Source organism: Phalacrocorax carbo, chromosome 6 (genome assembly GCF_963921805.1).
Source record: "Phalacrocorax carbo chromosome 6, bPhaCar2.1, whole genome shotgun sequence".
In the NCBI taxonomy this organism is placed as follows: Eukaryota; Metazoa; Chordata; class Aves; order Suliformes; family Phalacrocoracidae; genus Phalacrocorax; species Phalacrocorax carbo.
In genome coordinates, this window is record NC_087518.1 from 35036130 (window position 1) to 35063150 (window position 27021).

At 47.4% G+C, this 27021-nt stretch overlaps 1 protein-coding gene across 1 annotated transcript; it reads right to left on the reverse strand.

The window, feature by feature from the left end:
- Positions 1-16839: 16839 nt before the first annotated feature.
- Positions 16840-26383, reverse strand: TNFSF4 (TNF superfamily member 4). The gene is made up of 3 exons (XM_064455737.1): positions 25636-26383; positions 21188-21230; positions 16840-19507 (listed from the first exon to the last, which is right to left on the reverse strand). The coding sequence occupies exons 1-3, from the start codon at positions 25831-25833 to the stop codon at positions 19146-19148; spliced, it is 603 nt and encodes a 200-aa protein (XP_064311807.1). The 5' UTR covers positions 25834-26383; the 3' UTR covers positions 16840-19145.
- Between the last annotated feature and the right edge of the window lie 638 nt (positions 26384-27021).

The following is a 27021-nucleotide window of genomic DNA, read 5'->3' on the forward strand; positions in this document are numbered from 1 at the left end:
GAGCATTATGCTGATCGTTGACAAATTGCATTTATTTGTAACTGGGAACAAGCTGTTGCAAGTCTCCCAGCTTCATGCAGCTCACCTGTCCCCTGTGTTTCCTCCCTCCACATAATTTCTTTTCACTGGTGCCAGGTGTGAGTGTCAGGTGGGCCAGCCCACAAAACAGGCCTGCGCTTCTGAGCTCACTTCTCTGCTCCTGCACTCCTTAACTCTCTCAGTAGCCTCCTTTGCTTTCCATCTCTGCATTGTAATCTCAGAGTTAATGGTCACTTCCTCTTGGTCTCCCTTAACCAGCAGCCGTGTAGGATGATGCTGTCATATGTAAGCACCACAGATGACGTGTCCTCTACACTTGTCTTCCTTTCCCTGTGCCAACTTTCCTCTGCTTTCCCTCCCAAACGTTTTTCCATTTTGTATTTTCCATTGGTAAGCATTTTAGCATCATAAAAGTCAGATCTGGCACTGGTGCTTCCCCAGAGGTAACCACCTTCCTCTGATGCAGCTGATAGAGCTACCATTATGAACTTGTGTAGGCATAGGTGGTCCCATACCATGGTGTTTCCCAGCAGGGATTTCACCAAGTGGTAGGAAATTCCATGTGCAGGCAGCTGAGAGTGGCAGCTTCTGTGAACCCAGCATTTGCTGGTTGTCAGCACTTGTGCTGGTGGAGTGAGGTTGCCCCTGACACACACTAAAGCAAAATGCTAGTTTCTTTGGGGGGGTGTTTGGACCGTTGCTCCTGCTTCTCCCAAACTGTTATGCAGAATGCATTTTTCCAGATCACACGCTTACCTTGGGCAGTATGTCCTGGCTGCTGTGATTACTCTTCTAGGTAGGAGTGAACATGCAACAAAACCAAGAATAAAGGCTTTTTCTGGTAATATGCTCAGGACAAGAAGCAGGGGTGCAGGCTCTGCCTCTTCCATGGTGCTGTAGGCTTAAGTCCTCTAAATAGTGGGAGAAGCAAGCCTTGCTTTGTACCTGCTTCTAAGTCCGCACTGAGCCTGTAGGGTCCCTGAGATACAGCAGTGTCACCCAAAACAAACTGCAAGAACAGCAGCCCTGCATCTCCCCTCCATAGGAGACCAGATCACTATTATTAATGCAATGGCTGCTGTGAAGACTGGGTCTGTCCCTCCCAGGTTACCCCTCTCGGAGCCACTGGGCCAGGCTCTCTGCAGAATCATCTGCATTCATCACTGAGAGTCCTCCTTGACCACAGGCACCAGGGTTTCTTTTTCTTCCCTGCAAGTCCAAAGGTAAAAGAGGGAGATGCTTGAGAGGATTCCTACTTGCTCCTTTAGTTTACTCCCCTCACAGCAATCATAAACATGGTCTAAATGCTGGAAGCTGACTCTCCTCTTGCAGCATTTGAGAAGAGATTTCCACAATTGCTTCTTGTGATCCTTACAGATGTTAGCTGAGAGCTGAAGTGCAGTGTTAAACATGTTTGCTCATCTGGAGCTGAAAAGCAGCAAGCTATATCTGGCTGCTCTGAAGATGAAATATTTCAGGGCTTAATAAGCGTTTTAGAACCTGGAGCTTTTCACCAGAATTTATTCAGGAAAATTTTTCAAAAATTCTTGGATTCCTGCAGTATCATATGAATTACTTCAGAATCACATTGTACGCATGTACACAGTCAGTTGAATTTCTGTGTAGAGGCTTCTTGGGCTTCCTTATATGTTTCTTGGCTGCTCTGTGCATGTTTTTGGATACTGTGGTGAAGAATTAGTGATTGACAATCTGGAAACATCTGAAAACTAGACTCACTTCTGATATCCTTGAAAAATCTAAAAAAGTAAGATAAGAGTAATCTGAGGAACACCAGAAAATCTTGGCTATAGTGTCTTCTCTAGAATTGTTTTTTTCCCATGTGAGTTTAGAACCACTTTTTTCCTGGTGCGTGATGAAATTATGCATTGTGTGTTGTGACAGGCTGGATACCCTCCAGCTGTGATGCTTTCATCAGCAGCCTATAGTCTGTAAAGTCTTCCTCTGGAGTGAGAGCATTTTGCCATCCTTCCCCTGCCAGCTTTGGTCTGATTCACCATGCTCCGCTTTCTGCTGAGCACAGCAGCAATGGCAGCTGTGCAGGAGCTGAAATGGTAGCTTTTGAAGGGACTTTGCCATAGGCTTGGGTGAGTCTGTCCTAGGCTGAGCCCACGAAATAATGCCAACTTTCCCTGAGATATCTCCCTCACCCCATACTTATTTTCCCTCCAGCAGCCCTTGGTGACAGGGGTGTGCTAACTTGGAGCTAGGCAGTATCCACAAATATCCCCTAACAGCAAGATAAAAGATATGTTTGAGGAAGAGGAGGAGCCTATAACTGACCAGTTTCCATTCAGTAGGAAGAACAAAAGGTGGTTGCCTCATTTTATGCCTGCTCTGTTCTCCTAGTTTTTTCCTGTGAAGATTTACGTGTCAGACACTATCTGATGATAGAGTTATATTTAGCCACTTTCTTTTCCTTGTTCCCTAATTAACTCTTCTGTTTCCTTCAGTAGCAATGCCTTTAAACACTAACTGCTAAAGTAGCCAATCTGCAAGCGATCAGAAACCATAACAGGAAGAAATCTCACCAAAGGAAGCAGCACAAAGGCAGTGGCAGCACCATGTGGTTTGGATACCACTATATTGCAACAAGGCTTGAGTGTCTTCAAAAGCCTAATGAAAAAGAGTAAAAGGCAGAAACCATAGAGGATATTAATTATCTTTGAATGTGTTCTCAGCATATGCCAGTTGTTAGAGATGGATAAAGGTTGCCCTTTGGGCCAGGGATGCAGGTCCAGATTTGGTCATATGCCTCGTAGGGAGACCTTTTCCAGGTCCTCAGAAGTGCTTGCTGAGAGCTAAGGTTGTTGGGGCCATCTAAGCTGTCAGTGCTCTTTAAGGAGGGCTGCAGGGGTAACAGTATGGGTCTCGTTGCAAATGTTACTCTGTGAAGGGATTGAGAGTCTCCATCCCAGAGCCCACTCATTCCCCTTGCCCAAGTCCTGCATTGAAACCGAAACACAAGCAGGACACTCCAGATAGGGAGATACTTCTCTGTCTGAAACCCTGTAGTACAATGGTGATTTGCCTTGTCCAAAAGGCTACAAAGTCCTTCCCAATTCCTCAGCCTTTGTCACTTGGGTTGGAAAAGGTAGTGCAATCTCACTTCCTGCTTTTCTTGCTCTTGCTGCAGAAGCTGGAGAGCTGTAGCATGAGACTGTGAGCGTTAGCAGAAACAGTGTGAATGGGACAGGGTGAAAAAGTTCTAATTGTGGCACAAGGTCTTCTAAAGAGGCCAAATAGAGAAGTGGTTGGTCTTGTGTTTGTGCTCTCCTCACCCAGAGAGTACCAGCGGTCTTGGTTTAGCTAGAAAATCACAGTGGTTCTGCACTAGCCTTGGAAAGTCAGTGATGCAGGTGGGTGAGTTAGCTTTACTGAGACTTTGAAAACTGTCCCAGAAAGCTGGTGCTTGTTCTCTCCTTCAGCTGTAAGTATTGCATGCCCCAGGGAGGTCCTCCGTCCGCTCAACTCACCCCATGGCAAGAGCACCGATACCTGCATGGTACCTCAAAGGAATTTATCTAATCTGCTCTTAAAGACCCCAGAGAGACCCTCTGTTCTAGGGCTCCACTGTCCTTAAAAATATGGGTTTTATCCTCAGTCTCCCGTGGGCTCCCAGATTAAGCCTGTGGCCTCTTTCATATCCACCATAGGGGCAGAGAACAGGTTTTCCCTTTCTCTTTGCATCAGTTATTTACAGAGCCGAAATCTGTCCAGAGGTCAACAGGACTCTTGGGAAATCTTTTCTACATCTCCAAATATTCCAGTATTCCTTTGGATTATGTGTGACTAATTCATACCCTTTCTGGAAAGGGGATATTTGGGGCTAGACACAGCCCTCCTACGTGTGTGTTCAAGCTTTCATGTATGGCATGATATCTGCCTTTTCCAGTGACCATCTTCTTCAGTCTTGGCCCAGCACACTGTAGCCCACAGATGCCTTTCTCCCAAATTGTTCATTCCTTATTGCATTTCTATTGCAGGTCTTTCCTGCTTAGGCAGTGTATATACTTCACAGAATGACCTGCTGGAACGCAGCTCCGCTGAGAAGGACCTGGGAGTGCCGGGGGACAGCAGGTTGATCTTGAGCCAACAAGGTGCCCTTGTGGCCAAGAAGGCCAACAATATCCTGGGGTACATTCAAAGGAGTGTGGCCAGCAGATCAAGAGAGGTTATCCTCCCCCTCCACTCCGCCCTAGTGAGGCCACATCTGGAGTACTGCCTCCAGTTCTGGGCTCCCCAGTTTAAGAAAGGCAGGGAACTGCTTGAGCAAGTCCAGCAGAGAGCTACCAAGATGATCAGGGGACTGGAGCACCTCTCTTATGAGGAAAGGCTGAGAGACCTGGCTCTGTTCAGCCTGGAGAAGAGAAGACTGAAGAGGGATCTTATCAATGCTTATAAATATCTGAAGGGTGGGTGTCAAGAGGATGGGGCCGGACTCTTTTCAGTGGTGCCCAGCGACAGGACAGGGGGCAATGGGCACAACCTGGAACACAGGAAGTTCCACCTACACATGAGGAGAAACTTCTTTCCTTTGAAGGTGACAGAGCAGTGGAACAGGATGCCCAGAGAGGTTGTCTGTCTTCCCTGGAGATGTTCAAAACCTGCCTGGACGTTGTTCCTGTACCCCCTGTTCTAGGTGTACCTGCTCAAGCAGGGGGTTTGGATGAGATGATCTCCAGAGGTCCCTTCCAACCCCTACCATTCTGTGATTCTGTGATCTAGTTGAAGATGTCCTGGCTCATTGCAGGGGGGTTGGACTAGATGACCTTTAAATGTCACTTCCAACCCAAAACATTCTATGATTCTATGATAACAGCTTGGCCCATATTCATTACTGGAGCTGTGGGGATTTCTGTTAGCAGAGTGGTCAGGTTATTGGTTCAGATGAATTTACTTCAGTTGCAAACTTGTCTCATCTTTTTCTTTTTTTCCTTTTTTTTTCCCCCTATGTCACATGCTGTCTGTGTCTGCGCAAAATCTAGACGTCCCTGGCATGGGTCAGCTATGGAGCAATGTCCCTTCTACTGATGTGGGAGGTTGTGTAGAGGAGGATGGGTATTTGCTTTTCATGTGAAACAACCAAGCCCTTAGGCATGCTGTGGAGTGCATGTAGTAGTCCCTGGGCACATTGGCGTACCCAAAGCACGTTGTAGCAAGGAACCAAGAGAGAGGTGTGGAGGAAAAAGAGCAATTGTTATCTCATTCAGCTCTTTCACTTTCCTTCCGAATTGCTCTGAGAAAGTGAAGTGCTGTTTGTTTACTCATCCATCCTACTCTTTGTCTGGCAGAGATCCCAGCCTACTGAGATGTGAAAGAAGAAATTCTCCTGAAAGCTGTGAAACACTGGCGTGGTTCTTCCCCAGCCCAGCGCTGGGAGTCTTGCATCACCCGCCCCCGGACACTTAAATTCTTCTAATCCTTCAGAAAGCCTTACAAATCAGCATCTCACGTTGCATCAGCATCTGGCAGCCTGCCTCTCTCTGCTTCTGCCCTTACTGGTGAAATAAAACTATGACCCTGCTGTTGCACATCAGCTGGCTTGGAGCCATGTGTCCGTTCGGGGCCAGCCTGCCAAGACACCCGCTCCGAAAACCTTGGCAGTGCTGGTCTGCCTGTTAGCTCAGCAACAGCAATGTGCTATGCAGTGTGAACCATGCAAGGCAAATGGCCCTATGTGAGAGGTTGCTCCTGCCTTCCCCGGTGCTCCCCACCAGGCAGAGCCTATGTGTGGGGTAGAGCCCCCCAGCCCCTGCATTGCCTGTCCCTGCCCTGGTCAGTCCCGGCTCCCCACGGCGTGGCTCGAGGATGGCTGTGCTAACTCTATTCTCATAGCCTTGTACATAGATGTTTTTTTAAGTTTCCCCCTCCTTACTTCCTTCACATTGCATCACCAGGCACTGATTTTATCCCCTCTGTGCATTTGAAGAACCACCGCTTTACAAAGCCAACATTAGGAAACACCAGAGCTGGGGCTATGCAAGCAGCATCTCGTGCCCTGCCTTACACAACTCACTGCCTTTGATCACATGTGCTTTGCAAGGGGGGATTTCCTCCTCTGGCAGGGCAGCGGGTGGCTGGAGCTGCTGCAGGGGCATCCAGCCCTGGCACACCAGAGTGAGCCTGCCCGTGCAGGGCACGCCAGCACACAAGGGGAGGCAGCCTGGACTTGCAGTTCTGTGGTTTGGGTACTCAGCTCTGGGGACACATTTTTCAAATTACTTACCTTTCCATTCAACCTTGTATAATAGTGGACAAGCTGAGTGGGTTCAGAGGACCATCCAGTGTGGTATCCTATGTCACACATCAGGACTGCAGTGTAGTCTGTTTGTGTTCAGTAGTCTGTGAGGGATTTCTCTTGTGTGAATCTGCTGCTTTCGAAGCCTATCCAACCTCTTAGCTTCCTCCCATGGAAATCACTTCCACAGGTTGTTTACCTATTGCATGAGAAAAAAAAAAAAACCTAGAAGTCCTTGTTTTCCATTTAAATCTCTATCTGTCTATTTAATGGGATGCTCGCCTCTACCCGAGCTTGCTTTGGAGCAGAGAGCTCACCCTCCTGGTGCTCGTGATTCTGAGGGTCCATGCACAGGGTCGTGCAGCTGCAGGGCTTTCTTTGGTCTTCCTGGAGTGGTGCAGCTCAGGGTGTCCCCTTTCTCCTCTGACTATCCATGATCCTGGGATGTGGTGTAGAAAAAGCTTTGGAGAAAGGAGTTACCAAACCCCTATGCCACTTCTGAGGACATGCCAGAGCAGGGTTTTTTTTTTTTATTATTTTGTAGCATTACATCACTCAGAAAAGCAAAAAGAGTCTCCTGTACAGTTTGTGGTGAGCCAGCCAAATTGTAAATGTGTGCTGCAACAGCAGCCACGCTGTGCTGCGGCCCACGTGCTCACAAACATGCTCCAAGAGGACCGCAGGCTTGAGCAGGCACACGTCGGGCACCTGCCCCTGAACCTGCCTCTGCTCCCTGGGGACATGATGCACACGCATGTGGCCTGCACCTGAGACATTGTGACCTGCCCCTGGCTGGCTCAAGTGATGGGCTGGGACCTGCAGCAGCCTTTACTGCTAGGAGCTGTTTGTACTTGGCAGTTTGCAAACCCACTGCATCGCTTGAAACCCCATGGCTCTTTGTCAAAAGATTCTCTGCAGGAGTTTCCTTCCCATGTTTACTTAGCAGATGGTTTCTGAGCTCTGTCCAACAGAAGGAGAGCAGGATCCAAATGCCATGACGAAAAGCAGTCTGGGGATCCCCATCATGCACCCAAGGCAGCCCCTTCTCCTTTCATGCTGGGCTTGCCGAGAAGCCGTGGGAGCAACGGCCTAGCACTGGCCTGGGGTTCAGCCAGGGGCCAGTTCCACCACCCAACACCCCATGGCCTTCCCACTAAGCTGGGTTGCGGCCTGCCATCTCCACTTCTTTGCTTTTTGCCTTCCCAGGGCTGAGCTTCTGTTACTGCTGTCCCCAGTAAGGTTTCAGCCTGGACCAGAAGCAAGATAAAAATCCAGTTCCCCAACTCCTTTATGCATTATCACTGAAAAGCTCCCAGGTTTTTGCTTCCTTGCACAGACTTCCTGACACCTGGGACATGTCCTGGATGGGCCCTGTAGCTTGTTTGAAAGAGCAGTGGAAGGTTTCCTGGAACTGTATAAATGTCTGGTTTACTAATTCACTGAAAAATTGTAAAGGTCAGGAAGGAAAAACATCTTCTCCTGCCCTTCTTTGCAGACAAAAGTATCAGTTCAGTCAACCCCAGATGAAATGTTTTGGTTTGCTCTTATGGTATTTATTTGTTTGGCTTTGAAACAACCACTGTTAGTTTTGAAATTAAGCTTTATTTTGACTTGAAACATAGAAACATTTAATCTTGAAAGGAATTAACAGAAAGTTACTGCCTGTGGGAATATGCCTGCTCTAATTTGAATCCAACTTATGTTAACATGACTCAGTCCGATCCCTCAACTGATTTTATTGAACTACTGAAATGCATTTGGAGAAAAGAGGTTGGCAGTTTTGGCAGGAATTAAAGGTTTTTCACCCAAATAAAGTATATTTGCTCAGAATAAGAACAGGCACAAACCTTTTCCTAAAATCTTACCCATGAGTGGACCTTTCAAAGGCACAACGCTTGAGAGACTGTGTCAAGAGTCACCGCTTTCTATATGCTCAAACCCCTGCTCACAGCTCAGCATGCTGACCCTCTCCCTGCCACTGGGCCCATCTCCCTTTAGTCCCCCCTCTCCCAGGCCCCTCTCCCCACCACCTCCTCCATTGTCTCCCTTGATCTGTCACTGTATTCACCCTTATCATCCCATCTGAGCTGCTCCTCAGCCCTGCAGCTCAGTGTGTCAGGACTTCAGTGGGGATTTAAATGTTTGCATGTTGCCCAGGTGTGCTGTGAGCTGCTGTGCAGGTCACAGCCATTGGAAGACTGGCATTTTGACAGTGTTAGCATTGCCAAGCTGCAGCGTGGGTAGGTGGGCAGCACCAGTAACAGCTTTGGGAAAGGACAGTGTGCCTTTCCTGGGGGCGAACATTGGCACAGTGCTCTTCCAAGGTGAGGGCAAGGAGAGGAGGAGTAGGCAGGAAAGGTGCAGCCAGAAAGGGGGTGTATATTTGTTTGCAAATGTTCTGACTTCAGGGGATCCCAGAAGAAAGGTCTTGTGATGACAAGGCAGCCTTGCAGGGCTGTGACAAAGTCGCCCCCAGGAAAGGCACACTGTCCTTTCCCACAGGCTTTTATTTGATAGGGTTTAGCTTGCTGTGTTTTGTTGGTGGGAGAGAAGGGTATAGAGATTATGTGTTGGGAGTGTCAAATGGATGATCAGTCAAACTTTTAAGTTAATCATCCCTTTCCCCTGTGGCAGCAGTCACGCAGCCTGTGCTTGGCTTCTGCATGCCCCTACCACGATACAAGAGTGAGTTTGTTTCAGTAGAGAGATGGGAAAACAAGGCAATTCCCCCAACCACAGCACACGAGGGAATACAGTCAGTGGTTGAAGTGCAGCTTACCTGATGTTTCACATCCCACTGGTGCATGGAGGGTTGTGTGATCTCTATTTATTAATCTGCCTTTTCTATTTACTTTCAGAACAGAAAAGCTGATTGAGACTCATCCAGAAGAAAAATTAAGACTTCAGTCAGTTTTGTAGCCGTAGTGGTTTTCTGCCCAGCCCAGAAACTTATGATCTAGCATTACCAGTTGGCACCTGTTCTGTCCCTGTTTAATTGTTAACCTGCTTTGGAAGCCTCTCCCATCAATCTCCCCTGGCAAAAGGACAGAAACACCTTTTACTGCTCTTCTTCGCCTACGGAGGTGTCATTTATGAGCTCACAGAAGTGGGCAGGTTGCTGACAGATCCCAGCTGCCCACCCAACACCTGGCAGGATGATCTAATGTGGCACAGCGCTCTTCCAAGGTGAGGGCAAGGAGAGGAGGAGTAGGCAGGAAAGGAGCAGCCAGAAAGGGGGTGTATATTTGTTTGCAAATGTTCTGACTTCAGGGCATCCCAGAAGAAAGGTCTTTTGATGACAGGGCAGCCTTGCAGGGCTGTGACATGCTCCCTCATTCCTGCTGTGATGCAATACCTTGGGAGCTCCTGTCTCTGCATCCACGTAGGGATTACTGTGTTTACAAAGATCCAGATGTTTCCCACACACATTAGCTGCCACTCACCATGTTTACCCCTCCTGCCAGCACATCAGGTGATATCCAGTCCTCATAAATGTAGGGGCATCCCATGCATCTTTCCCCTCCCCGACTGCCCAAGCTCATTGGGACTTATTGTAGTTAGGAAGCTCTCTATTTGGCCTGAAACTCCTTGGGCAGCTAATTTTCTCACCCTGACATGACTTGGTATGCCTGTTCTCAGAAAATGCCTGTTTCTTCTCACCCTGCTCAAGTTCTGTTACAATGCAGATGGAGGCAGTAAATCACGTAAACCTCCATCCCCACCAAGGTTTGAAAAATCAGGCAAAGTCCAGAATTCAGCTAGTGACGTTGGCCTGCTTTTGCGTGGTGATTTACACCAATGCGGAAGATAAGCAGCAGTCATCATTCAGCTTGAGGGGAAACTTGCACCCAGAATGAGGCTTTTCTCATTGCTGTATAACAGCCAGCTGCAACCTTTCTCTTGAGCTTGTGTCACCATGCAAAGGTGATGGACAGGGAGAAGAATAAGCCAGAGGGACCCCAACTCCAGCTGAAAGGCTGTTAGGGGTGGCACATCCTTCATGAATTTTGCTTTTGGCCCTTTTTTGGTTAAGCACCAAAACCAGGTCCAGGAACAGAGACTAGAACTCCAATCCTAATCTCTCCTTACCCATACCTCTTGGCTTAGGGCCACAACAGCATACCAGGTAGCAACAGGAAGGCTTCAACATGGCTTTGCCTGCAGTATCCCATAGCCTGCTGGTTGGAGATGACTGGCCTCCAAATTAGTAGGACCTGAACACTGGTCTCCAATGGTGTTGGCACACAAAGGGCAGGCACCCTGAAGCCCATGTGGCCAGTGGGGTTCTTGGGGGCTGTTTGGGGAGGGGAAGAAAATATGATGGCTTCCTCCTGGCCCTCTTCAGCCTCCTAGAGGAGAAGGAGGTGTGGGAGCAAGGCAGCCTGGATTGCCCTCTGCAGGACTTCGTAGGCACATACCTCTCCCTCACTCTCAGAGGGGGAGCAAGGTTGCCCTCTTGGGGCCGGGGGCCTGGTGTTTGGGGCAGGGAGTGCCCAAGGTGGGCACGGAGAAAGAGTCTGGCCACCAGCTCTGTTGGGAGAACCCAAGTTAGGCAGAAGTCCAACACATCCTGCCATGGTGAGTGGTTGCATTAACAACGGACGACTGGTCACGGAGGCATATTCAATTCTGCATATGCAGCAAGGTAGCGGGTTGCATAGGAAGCCACTTTGTCAGGCAGAATTGTGCTTTGTGGGGATATCTGTGCTGTCTCAAAGCCCAGCGGGAGGGGCCATGTGGGGCTGGCCAGGAGTGGGCCTAGCAGGAAGGGGACAAAAGCTGTCCTGAAGCATAAATGCCCCGTGGACCACTATGGCTGTCCCAATGTGCTGCTCAGGATCAGTGGTGCTAATACAGGCTTTTAAAGCTCTAACTGCCTGTCTCGAGCACTGCTGGAGACTTGAATCTAACCATGAGCACATCCGGAGGCTGGAGGCGGTGGATTTATGAAGTGGCCATGGTTGCACCAGCTGCTGTCTGAGCTGTACAGCTGACGGAGACCTGCCTTAACCACTTGCCCTAGGATGACTTCTGCACACTGGCTTTTGTGTTACCACTTGCTGCATTCATCAGCTGTCTGGCTGCAACCAGAGCAGAAGCAAGCAAACCCCTCCATCATTTGCACAGTGTCAGTGTTTCCTGCAACCTCCACCATAGCCAGTCTGCTATTTCAAGCTGTAGAAAACCACTTCAGCGATTCAGGTCCATTTCAAACAAAACTGGGAGACTGGGCCAGAGGTTCATTCTCCCACCACATTTCTGAATTCATATGCCTTGCCATTTGCTGAAGTCGGTATTGCAGGAGCTGTGAGGAACAGGTGATATGCCTGGCATATCTGCGTGTGTGTTTGAGGATCAAGCAGGGTGCGCAAGCGTTGCAAAAGAGACTTAGAAATAGCTAAGCTGAGACAGATGATCCTAAGTGCCAGAAGTGCTCAGATCTTCATGACGCAATATCCGTAACCGCAGTCCCCACTTAATCTGCCTTAATTAGTTGTTGAAATTTCCTGGGTTTGGAGAAAATGCAAACGTAAAAGTATTGCAAGAATGATACTGAATGTATGTGCATTTGAAGTATTTTAACATACTCATCAACATGTATTGGAAGTACTTTAACATACTCGGGCTGTTGACAATCATGGTCAAGAGAAGGAGAAAAACAAAGTTTCAGATGCCAAGGTCTGACTCACTGTGCTCAGTCTGGGACAGAGGGTATGAAACAGGACAAAGAAGAAAATCATGTTGCTCTCACATGCCATTGGAGCCCCAGTGACCAGGCAGTGCTGGTCTCTTGAGGAGAGAGCTGCCCAAGGCAAAGCCACTTATTCAGAGTTATGCTACAGAATTATAAAGCCAGAAAATGTTTCCCTCAGAGTGGAATCATAGTACAGCCTTAGGCCCAAGGAAAAGGTACACAAGAAATGAAGCATCAGATATGCATCACTGCTGAGCAAAGCACGTTAATCAATGTGCTTGTGCACGTGACCCATAACTGATTATTATCTGGGCACCTTTCATTACTTAAGAGAAAAGTGTGTTCCTTCCTTATGACTATGTGACTTTTGACTATATCCTCTGACTAATCTAACTTGTTTTTTAATAAAAATAATTCTTATTTAAAATGGTGTGATTTTACAGCCTCTTGGTATGATGTGTAGTAATTTGTGATACAGTCACTCCTGACACTGTATGAATTAGCACTTGGCCTTGGGGTGCTGATAGGCCAAGAAACTGTCCCAGTCTGCAGGACCCTGACCACTGATGGGATGTCCATCCCCAAAGCCTTCCAGGACAGAGTCCCTTAGATGCCTGTGGCCCCTGACACTGCCCAGCTCTTCTCTTCACTCTTTCCAGCTTCATTTGCAGACCTTGCAAGCTGGAGAACTGTCTGCTGCTTCCTGCCTCATGTTCACCTTGTGAGCAACCAGTATCTGTAACAGTATTTTTTCTAAGGCTAGGAAAGTATCACCTTCTGAATCCATTTCTAATGAAGGTTGCAGATTTGTCTGTATGCCATGTTGTAGCACCAGCCTGCTAATTACAGTGCTCGCTGGTCTTATTGTATATGGTCCGTGTTAGTGGCTTTCCTGGGTTCCAAAACGTGCTGTCCTAGGGATTTTGTGTGCAGGAGCAGTGCCAGCCAGCAGCAAGCAGGCTGTTCCCAGCCTCAGAGGGGAATGCTCATCTGCAGGTCAAGCGATTGCACCCTGACACACGTGGAGGGGACACTTTTTTCTCAGCAGAGTCATCTTCACAATCTGCTTGGAAAACCATTCAGACCTTTCCCCGCTAGGCACCCTTTGCCTGTGTTACTGCTGGCAACATACCTCCTTTGAGCTATTTGTGAATGGTTTTAGCCATAGGCAGCTGTCTTGCCTTCTGTCTCTGTATTCATGCTTTGCCTACCTCTTCACCCATCTGTGGCCACAGAGCTGGTTTTTGGCGATTTTGTCTCTCACTGCTCTTTTGATCAGCTGTGATTACAATGCAAAGCATGGCAGATGTTAATTATGCAGAAGAGGTTGTTTCCACTAGGCTCAGGTTTTAGTTACCAATTCAGCCTCTTCTCTGGTTCTGACATAGCTTTTTTTACACAGCAGTGTTGCACTGACCTGAAACCTCAGTATTTATGGCGTGCTTCTTGATACCAGTGACTCTGGTGTTCAGCCCAGACCATCATGTCCTGCGGCACAGTCCTTGCTGATGGCCACAGCTTGTCTGGTCCAAACTGCATGCAGATACCTGGGAAAGTCTGAAGGGTCAGTGGAGGGTTATGTCTCTCCATCTGCTATTACTTTTTTTGCTGTTATTCTTACCGACCCAGGTAAGAGGTATGGGTGTTTTTGACCCACGACAGCAAGGAAGAGAGTCCTGGCTGCTTCCTGGTACAGGGCAGCTGAGGTCTCTGGCTGCACCTGTGACAGTGCAGTCAGTGCAAAGGTCAGGATTTGGTGTGTGGGCTGTGAACCACTGGCACGGGAAGGCAGTGCCTGCCCGTGCTTCTAGAAAGGACACTTATAAAAAGAACTGAACATAACTTGAGGAATACCTGGGAGATGACTTGAGTTATTGCAGCCAGTTATTGCAGTGAGATTTTTCTCATGCAAGTTGGAGAAATCTTTTCTTGGAAAGGGTGGATACTGCTGGAGACAATGTAGAATCTGGTCTGGAGGCTTTTCAGAGCTGGTGAGTGGCCACCAGAATTAGCCCTTCACATCATCAGGGGTGGAACACATGAAACATTAAAGAAGTTTCTTGTTGGCAGGTGTGTTAATGTACTCTGGGTCTTATGGGAAGTGATGAAGGGAGAAGCAGATCAACTAATGTTTCAATATGCTGCACATAATCCCCCAAAAAGTCTGAAACGAAATCTCGTCTGTTTGTCCCCATTGAATATATGTGTGTGTCCTGCTAACTTTCTGTACTGGTGACAGTAAGCCCAATAAGCAGACATAGGCAGTAATAGAAACCTTAATTTAACAAAACAAAACAAAGGGAAGTGGGTCCTTTGAACTCCATGAGATAACAACAGCGATATCTTCTCTCAGGGATCTACTTGGTGATGAAATGATAAGGATGCTGTATAATTTATGAACTAGAACCTATGCCAGGTTAAATGTTTATCCTTGGAGGTGTGTTCAATACCATTTTTTTCTTTATAAATAAACCAAAAAGGTCTCTGGATTGCCAGTAAATGGGTGTGAATTTTGCCTTAAAGCAAACAAAGAAAGCAATTATTAGGAAAGTACATTTGTGTCCACATCAAGTTTTGTCTTGCCCCAAACCTTGTACTATTTACTCTCTGAACACTGCTGGACCACCCAAACACCTTGGCCAGAGGTCCAGCTCCACAGCCCAGTGCCTTGGCTGACCACCAAAGAGCAGCATGGGCTACCAGCCCCAGCAAACTGCAGAGGCAGGAGAAAGTGAAAGCCTAGGAACAGGAGCGCATTTGTGCTTGCAAGCAGTATTAGCTTGTGATCTCCTTGGGACAGCCTTGTCTCATTAAAAGGTGAGCAATGTTACAGAACAGTTGGTGCTAGCTGTCATATTTAAAAGGTAATTGTGCAAGGCTTTACGTTAAGAGGAGGAAATGGGTGTTTGAGGAGGCAGTGGTTGTGTTTAGGTGTTTGCAGAGGTCTGGTTGCAGAGTGCACTAAGTGTGGGCTCACAGAAGAAACACTCCTTTAGTCCTGCCTTCCATCTGTCCTACCCCATGGTCCCAAAGTCCTAAGCACAATCCATGGACCTGCTACCAGCATCGTGTCTCTCCTTAGCATTCCTTCCCTGTCCTTGCCTGGGCTTCCTGCCTAGTGTCCTTCCCTGTGCTCAGCTCCCCTGGGACAGGTCAGCTACCCCAACTGCCTCCTCCTGCCTTGGCCTGTGGGTTTTCTAGTCCTCGGGCTCTGTGTTGCAGTGAGCCCAGCGAGCCCCTGCTGACACAGCATGTGGGGTGCTGCCAGGGTATGTTTTGCCTTGGGATGCTGAGCGGCTGCCAGAAAGTGAGCTCACTGCTTGGCACCTTAATGGGGAGCGAGGTCTTCAGCCTCGACTCCGCTTACCCAGATTGCTAGCCCTTTGCAGCCTTCCTCATCAGCTTAGAGAACTGAGTTACTAAGCTCTCCGATCCTCCGTGGCCTTAGGGCATACAAGGCTGCAAATGGCAAATGATAACTCCTTCTGCAGCTGTCTTGCCATGTCTCCTTGTGGCCTGGTACCAACTCCCCTTCTCCCAGTCCTCAGTGAGCGCTACTTGATATGCTTTACTTGGCGGACTACCAGACAGCTGGAAGCAAGCATTCCTGGGGCTGGCCCAGATCCCTCAGAAAACAACCAGCTGTCAGCTCAGAGAATAACTCTACTGGCTGAAGTTATGGACGTTGCTGAGAAAAGTCTAATAAGTCAAACCTTCCTAACCAGTTATTGCAAGAGACTGTTAGATTTCATATTATGTTTTGCCATATTGATACTTGAATATGGAAGCTAAATTCCTGTCCTTTCTGCTGTCTGAGCTGGACAGTGCTAGCTTTACAGCAGTGGGGTTGATTGCACTTTGCCAAGCACACTCCAGCTTTCTTGTTCTCTCTCGCTGGTGGAACAGACAGGCAATAGCTGTGACTCATGCAGCTGATGAAATGTAACTGCTGTCTAAAAACCACAGGCTCATTGTTCACCATTATTGGTAACCATTTGTGGTAGAAAAGAAGATGACTTTTGAAGGGACATGAATAGAGTTTAAATTAAATGCTTCCCATCGTGGGTTCTTGTAGCTGTGTAAAGAGAAGGAGCTCCCACCCCATTCTGCTCTGTAACACCTTCAGTAGCTTCTTCTCAGCTGGAGAGCAAGGGCCCCATGGCTCTGATGGGTGCAGTGAGGCCAACTCCTTCCCCAGGGGTGATCGTGACTCTTACATCAGTTTTGTAACTCTGTCCCTTGCTTTACATGAGTGGGGAGGTAGGAAAGGGGAGAGAGAATGGAAGGAATACACTGTGACTGCCTCTGTAGTTTATGCAGTAGTGTGTGTTAAACACAAGACACAGCAGCCGTGGAACTTATTGTACAGTCATGGAGGAGCCAGTAATCCCCCGTTGATGACTCTATTCTGTGAAATGGGTCTCATGAAAAGCCTTGTGAGGGAGAAACCACAAGGTCCCATTTCAGTGGTGGTAAGCACAGGAAGGGGAATGTGCTGTCGCTTCAGAGTTAGGGATTGTCTCCAGAAACTGCCTTGTCCAGCCCTTGTACTTCAACACCTCCAGCTGTAATGAGCCTTGAGGGGTGACCTAAAACCTCAGTGTACTGACCTGGTCGAAAGAGTTGTAAGATGTGACTTTAGCACCATCTATGAGTTTCTACAAGGCCTTAACAATCCCAGTAACAGAAATTAATGTTTCTCGTACCAAAGACGTATGCACCTGGTGGAAGAAGAGGTTGCCAGATACAAACACAAGCTGATGGTATAGAAATCTACTGATGAGGACAGTCAGTCTCTCAAGTAATTAATCTCAGGAATTGAATTGTTTCAACCTTTATTGCAAGACAAATGCATGTACATGCATATATGTAGGCCAGTCTAGTTCAGCCTGAAAGTGCAGAGGAATCAGAGTGTGAAATGCCCTCTCCTGCTCTAAACAAGAAGAAAGGGCGCACCCTTCCAATACACAAATCCATTTGTGTTGTTTAGATTTAATCTTTCTTGCTGTCCTGTGCACCCCTGTCCAAACCACTGACATGGCCTGCCCTGTCTGTGTTAGCCCATGTTGGGAAGCACCAGCCCTGCATGCCCCTGGGGAGAGCTGAAACTGAAGCTGAACTGTAAAAAAAAAAAAAAAAGGATGTGAAAATTTCATATAGGTTTTATACCAGTGAAAATGTCTGCTCAAACACAGTGAATGTATAATTCACCAGTCTCCCCACTCCCAAGGGACACTGCAAGCCTGAAGGTCACAAAGGAAAGTTTTATTAGCTTTTAGGAAGGGAAACACATTCTCACTTCAGCCAGGGAGCATGACAATCCCCAGCCTGGGGACACGGTGCAGCTGCCTTTGGTCCTGGTGGTGCGCAGAGTGGCCAGAGGTTAAAGCCCAAAATGGCCCTTGCAGCGGAGAAGGGGCATCCTGCAGGTACAAGTCAGCCCACAGCTTCTCAGTCCTGAGATGAGAAAAAGCTGCTTCTTGGCACTGTATGAATAAATGCTTCAGCCACAGAGATTTCCCCTGGGGCTGCAGCCTGGCCCCAGGTAGTGAAGTTCATAAAACCTGCCAACAGTAGCATAAAGCATATGGAAAAGCTCACCAAGGCCTGGAAGATTTCCTTAGCTGCCTTTGGCACCTGAGCCTGCAGGATGCTCAGCCAGGAGCAGATCAGCCAAGGAGCCAAGGCAGGTGGTAACACAGTGCCTGCATAGCAGGAATACTCCAGTGCATTAGGAGCATCTGCAAAGAGGAGCTTAGTGCTGACAACCTCAAGTTCAAACCCTTCCCACTGTTTCTAAGAAATCTGAAGTAACATTCTTATGCCTATAGTATAAATACATAAATACTTTTAACAAAAGACTTTGGAGTGTACAGCCAGCAGTGAGATGCTGGAATGTTGCTGGAGTTCATTGGGAGCCAAGTAGTCAACTTGCCCTTGAAATCTGCCCCACTTCAACCAAAAATACAACAGTCACTGGCTGTTCTCATGTCACGTTTCTTGAAGCATGGGCAGGGCAGGACTTGTCCTCAGCAGTGAGAAGCTGTAATGAGAAGAGGGATGCGCAGCCCGTGATTGCTGAGAGCTGTCTGACTTCAGCGGGAGCCAGGCAGGGTGTGCATGGGTGCACAGGCACATCATGGAGCTCGTGCCTGTGAATCTCTCTGCGGTGCATAGCTGTATGGCAAGGTCTACTGCGAGGCTCACAGGAACCATCTGAGTCCTCCCAGAGGAAAGGTTGCACAGACCTGCAGGTTTCACTTGGTGTATTAGAAAGAACCCACCAAATCCAGAGTCTTAATGTTTTTCCAAATTTTTATGTGCCTGGATTGTTTTTGGGTCAAGCCAGTCTCTGTGTGTGTGCTCAAAGGAGATTCTCCTTCAACTTACACCTCTGAGACCTGGTGTCAAGATGTAAATGTCCCACCAGATATTCCCTTGGCCTAGGCTTCAGTAATCTGCAGATAGCTGGAACAGCCAGTGGGCCTCCACTCTTAAAAGCTGCTCCTAAAAACCTCATAGTCTCTGCAGAACCTGTGTTTCTGCTGTCCAGTGCAGTCCTGTTAGCTCATTTCAAAATACCAGCTTCCTTTCGTGGCCTTTACCTCTCAGAGAGCATTTATCTGGATCACTGCAAAGGAAGTCCCTTGCTGCCTCTTGCCTGTCTCCCGCCTTGCCAGGCAAAGGGCTGTTGAGCAGATCTGTTCTCCTCCTTCTCCAAATGGCTTCAAGACACTTGAGGTATCTTTCTGATTTACCATACCTTTATTTTAGCAAATATAGAGCGCATTTGTACTATATATAGATACTGTCAAGTAAATAGAGAAACCAAGGGTTTCTCTGAATATGAGCTAAGCTTAGGTGACTTCCTTTGGCTTTCGTTTCTGTTCTTCTCAAGGGCTCCATGCATCCCTTTCTCCAGTGTTATAAAGATCCATCTTAGGTAGCAAAACAGCTGCACAGATCTCCAAAGAGATGAACATGGCATGCACTATATAAAGCCCGTTTGCACTGTGATTTATCTGCACTCCACAGCCCCAAGGCTAGAGCAGTCTGCCTGTACAAGTACAGCCTGTGAGAACAAGCCTCCCACATGCAAATGGATTGGTAGGAAAGGCTGTACTTTACATGTTACGTTTCATACATCATCTTCTACAGCGAGTAAATGAAGGGACTTAGTAATATAAGGCTAAGTGACAAATCTGAGATGGTGGCATTGGAGCTGGTCCACAGGGTGATGTTTTCTTGAGCAAACAAGTAGATCACTGTGGTGAGATTTACTGCATCACCGCTGTTCTGGACAGTTTGCTCCCAGAAGGCCTGGCTCGTCTTGTTTTCTGTCTTCTGCAGTGTCAGCTTCAGCGAGTCCTCCTCCTTCAGGTCAAGGAAAATGATACGACCCTTCAAGGACACCAGGTAGAGGCCATCACAGGTGATCATGATGGAACCATTTCTGATCTGAATAGAGCCTCCTTCATCAGTGAGATTCACGGCTACTCCTTCGGTACTTTCACCTGCAATGGAAGAAAGAAAAGACGATCCCATGATGACTAATGTCTTCTTGGAAATGGGTTGTTTTGTACGGACTGACTGCAGAAGTGGTGGAAAAATACTGGAAAAGAAGAGAGTGAACTAGAGAATAGGGCAGACCAGAGCTAGAATATCATCTACTCTAGACAGGCATTGTCTACAGTGGAAATTTTCAAGTTTCCACTCCTGAGCAAGCTGTGCTGTTTGGACTACAACTCCAGTTTATATTGGTCATTCCTCCAACTTTCTATTTATGTACTACTTATTTACTGTATGTCTTACTTAAAATACAGACATGTAAGTTTAGGAAGCACAGGCTCCTGAAAAGAACAGGAAATAAAGACAGTGAATAAGAAGACGAAAAAATGTTCAGAGCTGAAAGGAAGAGAAAAAGTGCTTTCTCTGGAGATGCTGGTAACATAAATCCTTGTCTTTGGGTTTGTTTGTTTGTTTGTTTTTAACAGAAGACAGGATAAAAAAGTAGTTTAGAGACAGAAACAAAAGAAAAAAATTAATACAGAGCAGTCTCAGGAGAAATTAAACCAGAACTTAGAATGAAAGTTTTCTCTTTGAATGAGCAATAGCAGTTCCCATAGCTATACTGGAAATATTTCCTTACTGTGCTCTTGGGTTTTTGCACACCAGCTGAAACCCCTGGGATGTCACCAGAAAGTCTCCTGGCAGACAACACAGCCCTTCTGAGCTGAGGCCAAATTTTTCAAGCTTTTGCTCTAGAAACATGGGTTTCTATTAGGTTAGACTCATTGCTACCTTACAACAGTAACTGAAAAGAAAACTGTCAATGATATTTTTAGTAAGATTTTAAAATTTTAGTGTTTGCTTCTGTCGTTGACGTATGTCATTGAACAAAACATCCAATGTAGTCAACACCGAGAGCACTGCTATTTCTGCTACTGTGTGTATGCTCACTCACTCTTCCCCAGGAAATCATTTACATTTTTCATAAATCAGGAAATCATTGACTTGTTTCAGAAATACCCCAAGAACACACCATGTGAACTCAGTAAATTCTTAAAAATACTTTTCTTGTTCTTTTGCAGACTGAAATCTTGTTTTAGTAGGTAGGTAAGAATTGCAGAAATCCACACAGATTTTCAGGTTTTTAATTCCTCTCTGGGAAACCCCTTTTGTTTGGTTTTAGCACCTTGCAGCACTGGGTCAGATTTGGCTCTTCTCCCCCCAGACAGCTCTCCTGGCACCTTCCTCCATTAAAACTACAGAATCACAGAAAAGAAATAGCCGTTGCTGTGACACCAAGCGCTTAACAGCCTCCGGCATTGTAGAGGCCACCAGCTGCCACAGTTGTCCCTGGGGACCATGGGTTGGTGTGGGGCAGAGCCAGGAGCTCTCCTGGATACCAGGAGGAGCCCTCCAGGGGCACAGGGGTTCTGGGGGGTTGCAACCTAGGGAAGCCATGAGCTGCTGCCAGCTTCAGGGGGAGCTTTCTGGGGGTACTGGTATCCCAGCAGCCCCCCGCGGAAAACATCCTGGGGAGCTGGGAGCTGTCTGGTAACTGGGGCAGTGCTCCAACCAAGCTGGGAGCCCTTCCAAGGTGGCACGGGCAGGCTGCGTGGTAGCGGCTGCTGTATGGGGGCAGCACTGCGGGGCCCCGGAAGCCGCCCCCTGCCCCAACGCCCACCCACCTGAGTAGCGGATATGGATCCACGGCACTTTGTCGCTCTGACACTGAAAAAAAAGAAGATAAATCATTGTTAATGCACCAGGTGGGCCCCTTGCCGCTGCCGCTATTGCTTTCGTTTTCCCACCAGGACTGCGCCCCTGAAAGCAGTGCAGGCAGCCTCAGCTGGCACGGTTGCTGTTAGCCGGGTATGCTCTTTATTTGCTTTTATATCATTAATATAAAATATGATTTTAGAATGGTTCCTAACCAGTCTGACTTCCAGCCCGGTGCTGAACCATCCAGAGCACACCAGGTAGTGTTAGTCCTGTTTAGAAAAACATTCTGGTGAACTTAATGGAGTCAGACCAAACAGTAAGGAAGGACCTTGGGGTGCAGAGCCACTTCTGCATGACCCCCTTGAATCTGACTTACAGCCAGGGGTGCCTGTTTGCAGAGCTGGGGCCCAGACATGTCCCCGCTGTCTCACCCTTCTGCAGGGCACTAGGAGGTGGGTCTAGCTTCACGTTTTCCTGCACTTTGGATAGGCTGTTACTGGATTTGTTTCTCAGTGGCTCCCTTGGAAGTGCATTAAGACACATTTAGAATTGATTTGCATTTTATGAGTATAACAGAAAAAGTGAATGCAGACACAGAAGTGTGTATCTTACTGATCAGATATGCAAAACACCAAGCTTCTGTATTAGATTTTTAAATCTGAACTTTGCATCTCAAACCCATCTCTCATCTAAACCACAGGAGGCCCAAAACTGCAGTCTCTTCACAACCACAAGTATTCAGCATTTTGCCTGATTAAAGAGTGAAAGGTTAGGCGTGCTGCTCTGTGTTCTTCTCTTTACCTATGCCATAGGTTTACTAAAGGAGATGATGGGCTGGTGACGTGTGTTGAGCTGACTTTCATGTGTGTGGCCTTGTGTATTACAGGAACAGAGCAGCCCCTTCACCCTAAGCACAGGGAAAGTATTGGAACAGAGTGGAGAGCAAGCACAGACATGCAAATCTTCAGGTTCGGTGCTGCACCCTGGTAAAGGCAAGTGGCGGGAGAAGGAGGTTGGAGCCAGGCTGCCCTGTGCTGAAGGGTCAGGTGGGTGCCAGGTGCTGGTGGTGGGAAAGGTCTGCTCTGGCACCCTCTAGTGCTGCCAGAAGTGATGCTCTGCCGCTTGTTCCACTGGCAAGGCTGGATTTGGCTACCAAATACAAGCTTTTATTGCACACTGGCTCTGGTGGAACTATCTTCCCCAGTATTACTGATCCTATCCATTGCCTCAGCAGCTTGAGTCTTACGCTTACTCTTTTAATAGCCACCTAAGTGCACGAGCATTTCACTCTTTGGCTCAGACAGCTGGGATTTCCAGGTAGTTTCCCAACAAGATGATAGCTAAGTACAGGACCGCTGAGCTTCTGAAGTCAAATAACCTCCATCACAATCCGTCCGATTTGGCCACTGGTGGACAGGGTGTATTAAACACCAACTGGCTGAGTGACAGACTTGAGAAATTGTAGCAATATCAGCCCCATTGTCACTATTGCACATTACTTGTTTTACGTATCTGCCAGTTATTGCGGGATCTCAAAGCACTTTTCAATTATCTACTAGTAAATTCTGCTGAGGAGAGAATGTTTCTGCAAGACTGTAAGGACGTCTGTGAACTAGTAACAGTTACCCCTCTTTCTTTGTTCTGCTTTCTTCCAGTGTGCAGGAAAGGATGCAGGAGGGCTTCTTACAGAGGTGCTTCTTACTGACTGCTTCAGATTTCCCTGTACCATTTACACACATTATTTATAAGTTACCACAGTATTTTGGCCTGTTCTGGACCCCCAAACATGAGAATTCCTCCTATCTGGGACATTGTGTCTAGAGCCATGCCACGTGGCAGAAGTTTCAGGAATAGGTTTATACTGCACAGAGCGCAAATCTCAGGGCACGATAGTAATACATGCTGATTGAGAGGACCGTTGCGATCATGTGCCTGACTCACTGTGTCATACAGATTGCAGATGACTGTGCACTATAAGCGGGTTGTACCTTCTGCACACCAGAAGATATTAGGACTGTGGCCATAACCTCCTTGTTGACATTAAACCTCTCCACAATTACTCCTCCTGCACCTTTTCCTGCCCTGTTCAGGCAAAACAGTCATGCAACAGATTGTTAGAAGCCTTTGAATTCCCAACAGTTGCTCAAGGCTTTTACCTCCCATGCATTTGCCACTGGAGGGTTTCACAACCCCTGATCACACCTGTGAGTGGCTTGCCCATGGCCTGATCCCAGCTGGTGTGGCAGAAGGAGGTAATTCCAGCAGAGCTGGGAACTCGCAAGCCTTGCAGATGCGAAAGCAGACTATCACTACCTTTTTTTTTTTTATAACTTGCACATTTGGAAATCACAGCTGAGGCGTGCTCTCCAGGCGCATCATGACGGCAACCAGATCACTATCCTTTCATGTTAAGCACAGTCTGGGCTGCATATGCTGACTTTCCTGAGCATGTGCCATGACATTATTTGCCCTGTGTTTTCACGGAACTGTCCAGGACTTTTTAGGAGCCATGAGGACAACGGAAAGTAATCAAATATGGTCTTGCTATGAAAAAACACAGCTACTTACTATCTTGCTATTAATGTTAGTGTGGCACTCTCCAGACCTGGAGAGCAGCAGGAGACTCTTCTTGAGTCTCTTCTTGAGAACAGGGACAGCCTTTTTGTTGCTCCCACAGACCAGCGCTCCCAGCCTGCTGCTCTGATGCTGCTGTAGCCCTACTTCCATTAAGTCCATCTCCCTGAACTGCCCTGAGAGTCAAGTCAGATTAGGACTGCTGCCTTTTCTGTAGACATTTATACAGTTGGTTCATGGTTATCCTACTGAGCCCTGTAATTTCAGCGCAATGAAATCCCCCATGTACAGCCCACAAGACCGCTCCTGCACAGCACGGTGCAGTCAAAACAGGACACCATGGTTATTTGCTTAAAATAATAGAAACCTGTTCTAAGCCTGCAGGTAGCAAGTGTTTAAAACTGAAAAGGTCCTCTGGTAACTCTCAGGGACTGGACTTTTCATCTGCCACAGTCGCTGCTCCTCGAGCACCCTGTTTCAGTTGTTTCTGTTGAGGAAGGGAAACTCCAGGCATGTACCGTGTACCCTCCTCAGCTGCTGCTCTCTTGGGTTTGTAAGGCTCACAGGCAGCAATGCCAGCCCCTGCCATCTTCCTCTGGAGGAGGAGGATTTGAGTTAACGTTTTTACAGGAAAGAGATACTGAGAGATGAGGAGTCACAACCAGGTGTGACCCAGGAGATTTTTCTGCATCTTGAGCAGTGTGATACCTTGCCCTTCTCTGTTGGCTTCCAGTGCATTGTCTCTCTCCCAGAGCGGTGGAAGGAGAAGAGGACTGAACCGAATGAAGTGTGTTATCTTTCAGTGTTATCAGGGTCATCATTCTGCAGTTTAATAACCACTGTGAGACTCGGGTCAGTTAAACTTGTGCAGAGCACGAGAGTTTTCATTAAACAGCAGAGGACCCAGAGCACAAGGCCATCCCTCCCTTGTGTGGTTACATGACTGGCTGGCTTCTCAGCCAAGCCTACATGGGAGGAAAGAATGAACTCTGGTAAGGCAAAGCACAACAAGCTTTAAAGTGGTACATAGCTCCTGGAGAAGAAGTGGGAGGAGAAGTAGCTATTCTGTATCACTGAAATAGCAGTGAAAGATTGTTGATGATCCACCAACCTGCAAACATGTGAAAGAGGAAAATGTGTTTGCTGCAATTTTTGCTAAGGTATTCAGAGTATAGCATCTCTAGTATTTATATTGTTTGCAGTGGTGTTATAGGTACATGAAACTCTCTCTGGCCAAATCAGTCTTCCTCTCTCTCATGTACCTACACACAGAGAGGCTGTCCTCTGCACATATAGGTGACTACTCCTAAATGCCAGTATATGTGCAGGCTGAGAGCACTGAAATATTTAAGGGAACTTGCTAGAGCTGTCACAAGCTAGCTTGCTTTCTCGCACATCTGCCTGCACATATAGTACATTTTAAAAGTTCAGGAGACGTTTATGAGCAACCTGTGTTCTGATCCTTCCACATGTACTTTTTGAAAGCAAACATCCACACAGACAATCCCGTTTAATTAAATGGAAATACACGAGTCACTGCAAGCAGGGGAGGGAGCAGGAGGGAAGCAGACCTCCTTCCCCCAGGAGCCATTGCAAAGAGCATTCTTGGAAAAATCCCCTGTCTGGACAACCTGTCCCCAAACCCTGCACTGGGCAATACTGGATGTTGTTTTGAGGACAGGCAATGTAAAAAATAGAATGACAATCATTAAGGAAAGGATTAAAAACTTGTGGTTTGAATAGGGATAAACTTAAATGCTTTTTTCTTTTCTTAAAAAAATAAAAAGCCCATACAAAGATTTACAGGCCAGCAGACAATGGGTTGAACATGAGCTCTTACCGTTGAGGGTTGCAGAGAATCTATACCAAGGTAAATCAAGCAGGCAAGCAGTAATATCCACTGAGCAGCTGCAGACACGAGGTGCAGCGTGTTCCTAACCTGTCCTCTTTGCCAGCTCTTCCACTCATCCTCTGTAGGTTCTCTTTCGTGATCCATCCGGTCTTGATTTCTTGACTCTACATCTGGCTGTCCTTCCATCTCAGCAACACTGACAGCAGCAGCTGGGGAAGGGGCCAGGAGCACAGCAGGAGCCTGGAGGAGCAGGGGGCAGATGAGCTAGGTGCTCCTGGAACAGGAGCAGAGATGAAGTGAAGACAGTGCCTTCAGGAGACTGCTTTATGCACACAGAGAAGCAGGCGGGGGAACTTCTTTGTGACTAATCTGAATTTCCCCTTCCTTCCTTTCTTTCTTTCTTTCTTTCTTTCTTTCCTTTTCTTTTTTCTTTTTTTTTTTTTTTTGTTTGTGTGTGTGAATGTGGGGGCTGATTTATTGCATCCCAGTTCAGTTTTGAGTAAGGACCTTTGAAAGTAGATGTGTTTATGTCTTTCATAGCTTCAGCTGTGGATGTCTTGATGTATGATATAGCCAACAATAGCTAAGAGTTGGGTGGGCAGTGCTTGTCTTTACGCAGTCTTTTGTCAGTAAAAGCTCTCACCTCTCTGTTCAGCCTCAAGTTGGGGGTTTACAGGGCTGGTTCCCTCCCTTGTTAGCAGCATATAATGCTGCTGAAATCTCTTTTCTGTAAAGAAGCAATGAATAGGAAGGGATGCAGGACAGGTGGGCAGCATAAAGAATTGGAGAGAAAACACACGCTTTCCATTTCTTTTCACCTTTGTCTCCTGGCTTTAAAGCCATGGGATGCTGCATGAAGCCTAAAAGGGAGAAAATGGAGAACATCCCTTTTTGCACACACTGAAACCTGCAGCCCAGGCAATGCACTCAGAGGGGCACCCCTGCGCCATCCAGGCTTCCCTCATGGAAAAGGATTGCCTGTCCCTTGGGACACCATCACCTCCTCTTCACTTGGTCTCCTTGTGATGTTTGTGATGTAAGGAGCTGCTAAATGTCAGTTGCCTGCAGCAGAGACCATCTCCTGCGCTTATTTTGGGTGACAGGCTTTGCATCTTTTTTGCGGGCAGTCCAGGACCACTCTTTCCACCACACGTTTAGCCAGATTTTCCTCTGTTGTAAATTAGCGTGTCATGACTGAAGTCAGGCACTAACTCCTCCCAGTGAGGATCGAGCCTGTTGGGAGTGTTATCGTCTGTCTGCCTTTCAGGGATGAGTTGTCAGAAAGTTTCCCTTCCCCAAAATGTGCTCTCTCAACCTGTCACAAGGCACATGTCCTGACAAACATGTACTCTGCATGCAGAGGAAGCAAGAGTA

Excerpts from the sequence above, each read along its gene's own strand:
- TNFSF4 (XM_064455737.1), bottom strand. The coding sequence starts at position 25,833 with ATGGAAGGACAGCCAGATGTAGAGTCAAGAAATCAAGACCGGATGGAT. Across the intron at positions 21,231-25,635 it reads ATTCTCTGCAACCCTCAACG|TGTCAGAGCGACAAAGTGCC; the intron begins GTAAGAGCTCAT and ends CTTTTTTTTCAG. Across the intron at positions 19,508-21,187 it reads GATCCATATCCGCTACTCAG|GTGAAAGTACCGAAGGAGTA; the intron begins GTGGGTGGGCGT and ends CTTCCATTGCAG.